General features: G+C 33.7%; 1 protein-coding gene across 1 annotated transcript; it reads right to left on the bottom strand.

Annotated features, from left to right (window-relative positions):
- Positions 1-6643: 6643 nt before the first annotated feature.
- LOC112006202 (transcription termination factor MTERF2, chloroplastic) lies at positions 6644-13761 on the bottom strand. The gene is made up of 7 exons (XM_024038508.2): positions 12397-13761; positions 10777-10914; positions 10416-10658; positions 9921-10034; positions 9341-9523; positions 7761-7978; positions 6644-7321 (listed from the first exon to the last, which is right to left on the bottom strand). Exons 1-7 carry the CDS (start codon positions 12961-12963, stop codon positions 6982-6984), a joined length of 1803 nt encoding a protein of 600 aa, XP_023894276.2. The 5' UTR covers positions 12964-13761; the 3' UTR covers positions 6644-6981.
- Positions 13762-14044: the final 283 nt, after the last annotated feature.

The raw sequence follows: 14044 nt of genomic DNA, 5'->3' as shown, positions 1-14044 counted from the left end.
CCTGATAGCCCTAATGTCATTAAGTATGTCATCCTGCATACAAAAGCACCCGCAAAAACAAGATTTATGTGTGTGGCAACTTTTAAAACAACTGTAATCATTTTAAAAAACCCATATAAATGCATTGTAATCATTATAAATATGGTCTAGATGTTGACGTAACTCATCAAGTAATTCATACTTCTCAAAACGACAAAAATATCATATGAGAGAAATTGTGGATAACTGGTCTTATTAGTGATAAGAACTACATACTCATGGTGTATTGTCTAATACTCTTAACATCAGTCTTACCTTGTCAGTTACCTAGAGTTGAATGAGGTAAAATGGTCATGCATTTGTATTAACAGCCACAGATGTGAAAGATCACTATTACATGCCCTTGTAGAAAATCATGGCATAGTAATTTGTAATCCTTTTCATAAAAGTATAAATTAAGGCAACCAGGGCTAATGTATTTAAGTATGATTCGATCAACATCAGACACAAAAAGCTCTGGATATTTTTTGATTACACGGGGAACTTGAGCTCCAGAAACATCAATACTAGTAAGGAATTCAAGTTTTCTCTTAATAGTTTTCTCAATGCTGGTAGCAAAAATTTCTGGACAGCGACAAATTATCCTTCCAATTGTTTCTTTATCAATCCCAAGACCTTCCAAAAACGAAATGACCTGCACATAAAAATTAGAAAAATACTCAAGGAACTCTAATTGACATAAAGATTTGCACTTTTAAGTGTATCAATTGCATTTGGACATAATGTCATTCTTCTTGGTTGATATTGACAAATAATCTAATTTTCTTAATTCTTTATCTAATCACAATTGAATCACTAGAAGAGCTTGAATACAGAGGGAACATGGCAAAGGTTGGTAAGTAGTGAAATTTAACAAAATGTTATGGGCCCTGAGGAAGGACTTTCAATGTCCTATTTAATGAATTGAAATTCTTGTATGCCTAATCTATGATTAGTAGGCACTTACAACATGCTTTAAAGTAAACTAACCCCTGAACCAATTTAAATAAATATATATTTATACATGTATGTTTCGCATTTAAGGTCCCTTACATTCTTGACTTAGGCTCATTGGAGCTGGATCCTGATTCATGACTGCCAACTGTTTCATAGAGAAACTGGCATTTGGAATTTCGATCCCCTCCATTTTGATTTTCATTCCACTTCAATTCTAATCACCTACTGAATGTTTGATGGGTCTCACTCCAACAGGTGAGCTGCTTGAGATGGATGGTTGGATTAAATTATATTATGATAGATGTGTACAAGCAATTGAGATTGACCTGCAATTGAGATTGACCTGCAATTGAGGATTTGTTATTTTAGGCTCCATAAGCACAATCAACGAGATTAAGGCAAATTATGGTGGGTATCTTGCAAGCAATGCAAGCCAACAATGCATCTAAGTACTTTTAGGATCATTTGGGAATGTACCACTTTTAATTTCTCCAACCAAGCACATTCAAGGGCTCCACTGACAAAGAGCTTTTAGTCTTGTGTTGGAATTAGGCAAACTTACCAACATAGATATTACAATTGATTATTTACCAAGACAAGTTAAGCTATTTTGACCCCATGTAAATGGAGAATGATCAATGTTTAGACAATCATTGCGCTAACTTGTCTTTTTCGGTATGTGTTACATATTATTGGAATCACAGTCTACTATCTTAGACTGAAACTAAGGGGCGATTTGGATTTGCTGTTTCCATAACTCATAACTTTGTTTTCATCACCCATAACTCAAAAATGGCGGGACCCATGGCTGAGAAGTTAGTTTGATTTTTGTTTTCAATTTTTGTTTCTATCACTCAATTCTCTTATTTTTTAGTGATGAGTTATAGAAACTGAATGCATATTTTAAGTGTTTTCAATTTCCATAACTCAATTTTCAATAACATTTCTGTAATTAAACCTACATTGAGGGTCCTACGGTCAGAGTCCAGCCGCAACTTTTGACCATTTTTTTTCATTGGGTTCGGTGAGTTTGGTTTCTTCTTCTTTTTTTCTTCTTTTTTTTTTCTTCTTCTTTCATTGGGTTCGATGAGTTTAGGTTTTTGGGTTTTTGGGTTTTTTTTTTTCATTGGGTTCGGTGAGTTTGGGTATTGGGGGTTGAAGGAAAAAAAAAAGAGAGTAAAAGCTACACCAAGTTACAGGTATGAGGCCTACAAACAGTTGAAAATTTTGAGTAATGACAAGTTGAGTGATGGTGCCAAACGGGTGGGGGGTAGGGAGTTGGGGTATTTTAAGTAATGAGTGATGAAAATTGAGTGAGAAGTGATGAACGATGAAAAAAAAAAACCAAACAAGCCCTAAATATCCATATTACAACAAGACATCTATGAAACTTTCCAAAGATTGATTAAATATAAAAATAAAAATATGTATGTATGTATGTATGCATGTACAAACACACCCCATAGATAAACAAACCAAACCCAAAACATGCAATGGGAAAGAAACTAATGATATATGAAAGAGACACCTGGAAGTTCAGTATTCTATATTTAACTAAAAAAGAAACTTAGAAATGCTTTGGTGCTCTTTTAAGAAGCAATGGGGGAAAATCATTGAATACTTTATGAGTATCATAAATGTGTACTATTTACTCTCACATGAATTGTGAGTCCCATTATAAATTTAACTAGTAAAACTTACAGTTATGTGAAAGGAGTGAGTACATATTTATGGTATTCTGAGAGTACCTAATAATTATTCAAAGACCATCTAGAGTAAATCTTTAAGTAGCTGCCACCAATCTAAAGGTGCAATGAAATATTGATGTCTTCTGGAGTCTGGACTTTGAATTGAACACAAACGAACTAATAACAAGTAAAAGACCTTGGAGTGAACGAACTGTGATGGCTGATATTTAAAAGACCAATTTACCCTCGGAACTAACGTTTTATGTTATAACAAGAACAGAGTTGTCAACTCCACGCCCTGGTTTCGAGTTTGGTAACTTTGGTTGTCCTTCAAAGTGTAAAGTTGTGGTGGTTTTGACCCAACCAACAACCCTTTTTCCTTTTTTTTTTTCTTTTTTTTTTTCTCTATTTTAGTGATCATTCTTGATAATTGTTCTTTATTATCATACTAAGATATCAATTGATCTTTATTATCAGAATAAGAGTATAAGACATCAATTGATTTTTTGTTATAAACAAAAATCGAACCTCAAATCTCTCATTCACTTTTTTGAAATACACATATTGGAAATAAATATCCAAATATCAATATTTTTATATAATTTTCTATTGCACAAGGTAGCATTTGGTTTGAAGAATCCACGTTACTCCTTGATATCAAATTTTTGGAAACATGTGATGCCTAAAAATTTAATAATTTTTGTGTTGGGAATAGTTAATGAATGTTCTATGGATATTAGTTTAGAAAAAAAATTATAAATTTTTTATGGGAAAATTAAAAAGTAACTAATTTTTTTTAATATTTTTGTATATTTTCTATGAAAGTAGTATTAAAACTTATTTTTAAATTGTCTATTAACAAATGTCCTAAGGGCACCCGTTAACAAAACCTTTTATGTTTGGTACTTTGGTTTGATTAAGAATTAAAATCTAATAAGATTCCAAGAAAATTAGATTCCTATATAGGGTTTATTCTTAAGAACCTTGTGAGAATTATTTGTCATTTCCAAAAAATACTTATATTTATAAACAAAATATCAAGTCCACTTTTTGTGGCATCTTTCAACAAATAAATAATGAGAAATAATATAAAAAAATCAATCAAGTCAATTCACTAAAATTGTAAAACAATAGTCTAATATTTCGTATGATAAAAGGATAATAAATTAAATTTATTGTTCTTCATGGCATATTATAATATATTGTCTTTTCAATAAAAATAATTTGTTTTATTTTAGCATCAAATTTAATTCCAAATAGGAGAAGCCGAGAAGCCAGTAAAGAAAATATCATATTTCATACTTATATTTACTTTGCTATATAAAAATAGTTTTTATATATTGGATAAACTACATATAACTTATATTGGATAAACTAAAATTATTAGTTTATTTAAAATATAACTTTTTTTAGGGATGACAATATAGATACAAACATCCTTACAAAAGTGGGATTAGCTGGGAATTGAGATGTTTACATTCATGTGAGTTCCGTGTGTAATTTACAATCAAGTGTCTGTTTGATAATTGTTTGAACAACAATTTTCATTGTTTAAACAACACAACACGTATTTCATAACACTTTTTCACTCACATGTATTTCCACAACACTTAAATAACGTTACTAAAATAACATTACCAAATGGCCCCCAAATATAAGAATCTTAAGAAATATCATTCTCAAGATTTTTTTTTTTTTTTTTGAGAAAAACATTCTCAAGAATGCTAATAAATTATCTTGTACCAAAAGCCTCATACAATATTCATATATGTATTCTTCTTTATAAGTAATTTTTTTTTCTAAGTATCCTTCCTACCCACATAATCCTAAATAGTTGATCTAATCATCACCATTTTTTTTTTTAGTAAACCACCATTTATCTATTTAATCGGTCAATATATAAAAATAAAAGATATAGATAAAATCTGTCTAGATAACTAAAGAGTAAAGACACAACGCTGCTACTTCTTTTTGCCTTATATAAATTTAGGTTTTTGTCTACTCTCCTTCTTAATCACTTTATATGGTAATTAACAAGTGATAACTTTAACAAGGACAAGCAATGACAGCATGTTCATTTTTTAACCACTTTTGACAATAACAAGTCACATTACAATGACCGTTTACATTCACTAGTAACTCACATCACATTTAGCAACAACTTCACAATTAATTTCCTTTTCCTATTAGATTGTGACATGATCACATGAGATAGTTACATTTAATCTAACCGATAGACTTTGCTATATCGCACGCTAGTGTTATTTGGTTCACAGTTTTAAAAAGTGTTTCAAACACTGGGAAACAAAAAACCGTGAATTTCACTAAAATTTTTGTTTGGTTGAGTCATGAGTGTTTTCAAAAACGAAAAACAATTTAGGGCCTGTTTGGTTTTCAGTTATTAGTGAGACCCACCATAAAGAAACTTGTTTAGTTTAAAAACTTGTACTCAATTTTCATTTTCAGTATCCTAAAAGTTGAATTTGAATACACAAAAATGAAAATACTTTTTCAGCGTTTTCATTTTCATAGAAAATGAATACAATGACAATTCCGTAAATTTTGTGAAAACACAAAGGGCCCCACTTGATTGATGTGAGTGTGTGTAAATGAAAAAAGTAACTTAAAAATAATAATAATAATGTCAAACCGTGTATGATAAATTTTATACCTAAATTATGTATTCAAAGTAACTTACCAAACACCCTCACATATAAAAATAATTTTTTTTTATATTCAATTTTAGAATTTGAATACAGAAAAGAGAATGAAAAGTGAATACATCACTTGCCTTAAAAATCATGTCTTGAAATTACTATGCAAGACTGCAAGTAGGTATTTTTAAGGGCACCAAAAAGAGGTTTTCAACACTCATTTTCTATTTTTAAATAAACACATGGTGGCAAACTTGTACATAAATCCAAATGCTTCAAATCTCTTCCATCTTCCCTTCATCTCATCCATTAGGGAGAATCGATTCTCAAATCAACTAACAAGGTCCAATAAGATAGCTCTAGAATTTGACACTACTCTCCATCATAAGAAATTATTAGGTCCATCAGGAGGACTGCTAATATGATCCTCCCAACTTATGAGATAATGTCATTTATGCAAATGTGTGAGTAAACTTTCTAATCAGCACAAGGAATAAAAAATAAAAATTACCAAATGATATCACATTTGCTCAAATAAGAGTATTTTATTAGTTGAGAATTTAAGAAGGACCATGTCAGGAGTTCTCTAGTGGACTTAATAATCAAATTGAGTACTAACTAGCCAGTTTCTTTTATATATATATATATATATATTCTATTTTTGGTCAATTTACGTAAGCAGTAATAACAAGGTAACACAAAAGTCAATGCCGGCAATTTTGTTAAAATTCAATGCTAAAACTCACATGATGTGAGTTTTAATTTCCAACTATAACTTGTGTGATGTGTCACGTTGAGAAATAACTTCACCATTTAATGAAAGTTATTATTATAATTATTCTATGTTGTTGGCATTTGTGTGTCAAATATGACCACGAAGTATGCTAATCTATTTCTCTTTATTATTGTTTAAAAATTGAGATGTTTTGGTCATTTTGGGTAGATAGCAACACGTGACAAATGATAGTAAACTTTACCACGTTTAATGATAACTTACATCACATTGGACAGTTTTATAGCATTTTTTGCGTGTTTAATCAAGAATGTGACAAGGTCCCATAAACAAGCTACGTCAACTCTTAACAGTTAGATCGGCCCTTATTACCCAGCAAAAAAAATAAAAGTNATGACCGTACGAATATATTGACATACAATTACATGAATATGCAATTACATATATATAAATATATTTTAAGAGATAATTACAACATGTTGCTAACCTTATAACTTGAATAATTTCTCTCCTTTAAACCCCAAGCACATAGTGCATGAGAAAATGTCAATTCAGCTTCAAGGCCGTAGACGCATACAATTACAAACTAGGCATCAGGCAAAAGCAATAAAATATATGGACCACCTCGGATGACATCCCACAACTACAAATAATTCAACAATGCTCTATAGCGGAAAGAGACCGTCTGTAAGAGGCAATTACCAAATATTCTGGTGGCTAAGGTGATTTTGGAAAAATAGATATGGTAAGGGTGTTTGCTGGTTTGAGGAAACCATACGTGACTATAAGAATGACAATGATGCATAATCTTTACAATCTATGTTTAGCATTGAACATTTGATCTTAAAAGATATGTAATGGCACTTGATTCTATTTAAATCTGTGGTATAATATTTACAAAGTAACTACCATGAAACAAGCACCTAATCTTTCATTGCTTGGCAATGGGAGAAGTAACAAGCATGCTTCCAACGCCCATATAATCAGCAGCAAAATCGTCATCATTTTTGCCCAGCATATCCTTCAAGCTACATTCAACATTCCTTCCCTTTAGCACCCAAAATCTTGGCTTTATCTTCTTCTCCAACGAGTAGCTAAAATACCTTGGATAGTCCACCACATCAGTTATTGGCTTCTCCATTGTGTTGATAAGGAATTCTGCCTTTGGTCTCAAAACCTCATCAATGCTGTATCCTAACAGAGGAGAGAATTTACGGACCATAAATGCAATATCCTTTGCTGATAGCCCTAATGTCATTAAGTATGTCATCCTGCATACAAAAGCACCCACAATAACAAGATTTATGCGTGTGGCAACTTTTGAAACAACTGTTATCATTTTAAATAACCCATATACATGCATTGTAATCATTATAAATATGGTCTAGATGTTGACGTAACTCATCAAGTAATTCATACTTCTCAAAACAACAAAAATATCAAATGAGAGAAATTGTGGGTAGCAAGTCTTATTAGTGATAAGAACTACATACTCATGGTGTATTGTGTAACACTCTTACGTCAGTATTACCTTATCAGGTACCTAGAGTTGAATGAGGTAAAATGGTCATGCATTTGTATTAACAGCCACACATGTGAAAGATCACTATTACATGCCCTTGTAGAAAATCATGGCACAGTAATTTGTAATCCTTTTCATAAAAGTATAAATTAAGAACCAGGGCTAATGTATTTAAGTATGAGTCATACCTAGGAAGTAAAGTTCGGTCAACATCAGACACAAAAAGCTCCGGATATTTTTTGATTACACGGGGAATGTGAGCTCCAGAAACACCAATACTAGTAAGGAATTCAAGTTTTCTCTTAAGAGTTTTCTCAATGCTGGTAGCAAAAATTTCAGGACAGCGACAAATTATCCTTCCAATTGTTTCTTTATCAATCCCAAGATCTTCCAAAAATGAAATGACCTGCACATAAAAATTAGAAAAATACTCAAGGAACTCTAATTGACATAAAGATTTGCACTTTTGTGTATCAATTGCATTTAGACATAATGTCATTCTTCTTGGTTGATATTGACAAATAATCTAATTTTCTTAATTCTTTATCTAATCACAATTGAATCGCTAGAAGAGCTTGAGTACAGAGAGGGAACATGGCACAGGTTGGTAAGTAGTGAAATTTAACAAAATGTTATGGGCCCTTAGATGGGACTTTCAATGTCCTTCTATTCAATGAGTTGAAATTCTTCTGTGCCTAATCTATGATTAGTAGGCACTTACAACATGCTTTAAAGTAAACTAACCCCTGAACCAGTTTAAATAAATACATATTTATACATGTATATTTCGCATTTAAGGTCCCTACCATGCTTGACTTAGGCTCATTGGAGCTGGATCCTGATTCATGACTGCCAACTGTTTCATAGAGACACTGGCATTTGGAATTTAGATCCCCTCCATTTTGATTTTCATTCCACTTCAAGTCTAATCACCTACTGAATGTTTGATGGGTCTCACTCCAACAGGTGAGCTGCTTGAGATGGATGGTTGGATTAAATTATATTATGACAGATGTGTACAAGCAATTGAGATTGACCTGCAATTGAGGATTTGTTATTTTAGGCTCCATAAGCACAATCAACGTGATTAAGGCAAATTATGGTGGGTATCTTGCAAGCAATGCAAGCCAACAATGCATCTAAGTACTTTTAGGATCATTTGGGAATGTACCACTTTTAATTCTCCAACCAAGCACATTCAAGGGCACCACTGACAAAGAGCTTTTAGTCTTGTGTTGGAATTAGGCAAATTTGCCAACATAGATATTACAATTGATTATTTACCAAGACAAGTTAAGCTATTTTGACCCCATGTAAATGGAGAATGATCAATGTTTAGACAATCATTGCATTAACTTGTCTTTTTGGGTATGTGTTACATATTATTGGAATCACAGTCTACTATCTTAGACTGAAACTAAATATCCATGGTACAACAAGAAATCTATGAAACTTTCCAAAGACTGATTAAATATAAATATAAAAAAATTATGTATGTATGTATGCATGTACAAACAGACCCCATAGATAAACAAACCAAACCCAAAACATGCAATGGGGAAGAAACTGATGATATATGAAAGAGACACATGGAAGTTCAGTATTCCATATTTAACTAAAAAAGAAACTTAGAAATGCTTTGGTGCTCTCTTAAGAAACAATAGAACATCTAAAGTAAATCATTAAGTAGCTGCCACCAATCTAAAGGTGCAATGAAATGTTATAATATATATGTGCCAGAAATTTGGATAAAACCAGTTACACCTACTTGTAGAAGCTCTTGAGGTTTCCGAAGTAGTAGCTGGGGACTTTTAGCAATAACCTGACCCAACTTTTTGTTTCTAACACCTAATTTGTCAAAATGTTCCACCATCAACTTTAGCTTGCTGGTTGAACAACCCAATATATGTGGCCAGCTTTTGATTGCACGGTGAACACTCAATATAGGAACCTGTCACAAAACATAATAACTCACTAATATTTCCAATACAAAGAGATTAATCAACATTTTCAAACAATAAAGCATCCATGCCTCCTCCTCCCGACCCACCTATTTCCCAAAAGAGAGGAAAGAAAAAAAGATAAAAGTAATATCCTTAAAGTGGAATAAGAACCCCCAGACTCGGCCAGGTTACTTCCATAAGCAACGCAAAAGCAAACTTGCAATACAAGACACTACAGATTACATCCCTCTTTAAAATAGACACACAAGCAATACTGTAATGCTTACAAATATAAACTATAATGTTTGACCAGGAAAAACAAATCATGTTAAAAAAAAAAAAAAAAGCCATGGTCTTAGTAAAACTTGGCTGGACAAGCAAACATGACTTAGTAGGATATCATACCTTCTCCAAATTAAAAAAATAAAGGACCTCCTTGTAGTTCTCTCGAATGCTAGTAGATAGAATCCATGGATATTTTAGCAACAATTTTCCCATATCTTTATCCACAACTGCAACCTGCAAAGACAATTCATCAACATAGACAGACAGGATAACAACATAACAAGAGAAACATACAAAGGAAACACAATTTCAATATTGAATAGAAAATCATACAAATATTATCATATTTAAATTAAGAAGGGTGTTGTAGCCATAGCAGAAATGCATATTAAATAAGCTTCTCAAACAGTGAATTTTGTTACTTATTCAAAGGAAAAAGATATATCTATACAGGGAATGAGAGACCTAAAACTAACAAAAATAGCCCATGTGCATCACATCTCTATCATTGCATACTGCAATGGATAAAACCTAACTTTATGTTTCAAAGCATTCCACAATACATTTTTGTGCATATGCTAAAATAACATAAAGCATGATTGAATTTCACAGTACCTCCTTGAAAGCCTGAACTCTTAGTTTAATAAGCTCAATATTGTAGAAAATAATTGGTGGAAATAATAGAATCAAGTTTATCAGGCGTCCTCTTGGTACTCCAATATTCTCAAGAAATTCCACCATAGGTTTCATGTGGGATTCTACTGATAACAAAAGAAGTCGTGGAAATGATTCAATTAGATATCGAAAAGAATCATCGTTGGAACCCAACATGTCTAAACCTCCACGCCGAGCTTGAATCTACAACAAAAAATTGAAAAATTATCTTACAATTTCATAAATCACCCAAACATACATATATGCATACTGAACAGATCAACATAATACATGACAGAAATTTGGGTGAGACATACCAGACCTTTTCGAAAAAGGATAAGGTTTGTTGCAATTCTTCATCAATTGAAATTGATAAATACATCATCATACGGCGAGCATTTTTTCCTATGCGGCCCCCATCATTGTTGCCAGAAAATAATAGTTCCTTCATACACTTAACCTATAAGTGAAACGCAAAATAAGCAACAATTCTGGCATACATTCATTTCAGGAAAAAAATCTATAAGACAAAAAACCAATAACATGAAACTGCTCCATCATCTTATTATCAAAATCACCAAAATTTGGCAAAAACAGAGAATAAGTATATAGAAATCTGCAAGAGTTTATTGTCAAGAGCATAACTTAGGACCATTAATTGATACTGAGACTTATTGAATATTGATAACACAAGGTACCAAATAAGTGAATAACTTAATCTAGACAGACCACGTCATATCCTATAGAGTTTTGGACAAGTATTCAATACTCCTAGAGCAATGCTCCCTCCTCTCCCATGAATGGTGAGTCTCACAATGAATTTAATTAGTACACGTACTATCATGTGAGAGGCAGGAGCACTACACCTTGAGTACCTAATAATTACATTTGAGTAACAAATAAAGTATTAAAACTGTCTCAAGGCCCTTGAAGTGTAAGCCTAGGATCAAAGAATCAGGCTGCCAACATTCAGTGCCTGTTAACTAATCCTTCTTGTGTAACATTCTAGCTCATAGCACAAAATTGTGATAACAACATAACAATAACGTTAAAAATCCTTACTCCTAACCTCCCAACCTAACAAATCATAACCAGAAGGTGGCAAAAAATGGTCAAGCTAACAATTCCTAAGAGTGACTTCATTTCTCAAAAGAAATAATATCTCAGGCCAATTACCAGATTTACCATTAACCATATCAAAGAAAGACAGCAAAAATATTTCAAACCAATAACTAAAAAGTAGTTGTTTCATTGTTCGAGATATATTCCAGTGTTCACAGCATATAGGGCTATAAATGAACTGGACTGTTTATGAACAGATTGGGCACACTCAGGAAAAAACTTGTTTATATTTGTTTATTTCACAAATGAGCCAAGCTCAAGCCTAATGGTTCATTTAGATTGAGGGGGAGGGAGGGGAAGTTGAGTAGAATTGGCCCAAAATTAGCCTATTTTCAGCCAACTCTACTCTACTCCCTTCCACTCCCCCTCCCTTCCCCCTCAATCCAAATGTATGTGTTAGCAACCTCATGAATATGTATACATGTATAGGAAAAAAAATAGTTATATATAAAACATGTGAACAAAAAAATGAACCAAGCTTGGAAATTGAATCTAGTTTGATGATGAACTCGAGTTTCGGCTCGTGTTCAAAATAAAATTAAATGAACAATCCCAAACTTTCTCCTCTCGTTTACCACCCAATGGCATAGTTTTCCATTTCTACTTCAAATTTTATAATTTGAAACACACACACACACACACTCATTTTAAACCTCAAGCCATCGCATCACAATCGTTTTTCATTCCCACTCAGCAACTAAACAGAGATTCACAGCCATTATCTACAACCAATCAAGAAACCAAAAAGAACCCAACAAACATTCTAATACATAAAACAAAAGAAGCAACCATTTTGGACGTTTCTCTCGAAGTCTCTCACCTTATGAACGAGAGCAGGAAGCGACTCAGACGACAAATACCGCGCAACATTCATGGCCGCAGAAAGACTCAACCCCACACTCTCCAAGAACGCAACCTTGCCATTATCACCTTTCTCCTTGGCCATATAAAGGACCTTCTTCTTGAACCCAACAACAGCATCTCCAGCAACAGCAAAGTCTTTACCTTCATCTCCGCAGGAACCCCACAGCGAGAGCTCGTCCAAATCCCTGACCCCATCAACAAGCATCTTCAAATACCTTGGCGAGTTTGAAGAAATGGAGTCCGAATCGGCCTGGGAGACCCCGAATCCTTGGAGAAACTCGGAAATGGCTTGTTGGGCTTCATGGGTTTGCCATGATTGGTCGTTGGGTAGAGGCGCAGGGTTGCTTGGTGGAGATGCGAGTAAGGGGTGGAAGCGGAGGAGGGGTTTTGGTTTTGGAAGGAGAAAAGGGTGGGACTTGAATGGGATTTTGTGGAAAAAAAGAGGGTAGTAAGGGAGGAATAATGGGTTAAAGAAAAGGTTTTGCGGGGATGATGGTGAGAGTTGGAGGAATTGGGAGAACATGTGTGTGCTATGCAAGGGTGAGCAGTGATCTCTCTCACTTTCTGGCGGTGGCAGCTTAGAAGTTAGTAGTTAAAGAACAATGAAACCAAATGGGGGAGGCGGGGTTTGCATTGAGAATCTCATAAATCATAATCCAATTCAAACCCCACTCAATGAGTATTTTTCTTTTCCCCTTTGTTTTTTATTTTATTTTTTATTTTATTTAATGGGATGACAAAAACACCCTGTTCCGAACCATCCAAAGGATCCGATCAGGCCGAACCGGACTTGATCCAACTCAAAGGTTGTGGCTGTTGACAGTGGGTCTCCATCTTCAAAACCTGACTCCAAGAGGTCAAGTCACGAGTTCTCTCTTTTAAAACTTGAGCAACCCAATTCAAGCGGCAACCCAATCAAAATTTGACGAGATTTTACTAGATCTTCGCCGTTTCCACTTCTTCCCGCCAAGATCTCACCAAAATTTCGCTATTTTTCTCCATTAATTCGTTAAATATTCATTGTTTTTGGAATTCTCAATTTTGCCTGAATCTGAGCACCACCAAACAATTATATGATCCGTCTAATCTGATTTCCTTACTAGTCGATGGCAAGTCTAGTTCTTCTTCACCCAATCTGATCAAGTCGAGTACGAGGTGGGCACAAACCAGACCCAAATCAACTAATTGACAAGCCTACCCTTCGACATGAATTTCCTCCACCCTTAATAGGGAATAGGTGATGATGAGTGTAGCACACTCCACCAAGTCTTGACATGTTCTGTGTGAACTTGTTTCACCTCAAAAAGGGGATGGGACGAGGACGGGTTTTGCACGCCCTATTCCTTTTTACCCCACCCCACCCCATCCCAAATGTGTGTGTGTGTGTATAATTTATTAATGCTTATAATTTTTTTTTTTTCTATAAGTATCCTAATTGTAATTTATTACCATTTGCAAAGTTCTTTACTCTCTTAGTAGTCTCATGGTTGGCCTTTTTCTTTTATGTTTCATCTTTATCTTAACAATCTCATTAGGATTTGTAAAACACATCTAACTCGCTTTGCACGAGTTTCCTTGCCTTAAAGAGTAGACATGGAGGGGAT

Source organism: Quercus suber, unplaced genomic scaffold (assembly GCF_002906115.3).
Source record: "Quercus suber isolate HL8 unplaced genomic scaffold, Cork oak 2.0 scaffold_88, whole genome shotgun sequence".
Classification (NCBI taxonomy): domain Eukaryota; kingdom Viridiplantae; phylum Streptophyta; class Magnoliopsida; order Fagales; family Fagaceae; genus Quercus; species Quercus suber.
The sequence above is the reverse complement of the archived record's forward strand: the minus strand, read 5'-3'. Positions and strand labels throughout refer to the sequence as shown.

What these genes read in the sequence shown, in the direction of transcription:
- LOC112006202 (XM_024038508.2), bottom strand. Translation starts at nt 12,963, where the DNA reads ATGTTCTCCCAATTCCTCCAACTCTCACCATCATCCCCGCAAAACCTT. An exon ending in CCTTATCCTTTTTCGAAAAG is followed by an intron (nt 10,659 to 10,776) that starts GTCTGGTATGTC and finishes TTTTTGTTGTAG; the next exon opens with ATTCAAGCTCGGCGTGGAGG. An exon ending in GAGTTCAGGCTTTCAAGGAG is followed by an intron (nt 10,035 to 10,415) that starts GTACTGTGAAAT and finishes TTGTCTTTGCAG; the next exon opens with GTTGCAGTTGTGGATAAAGA.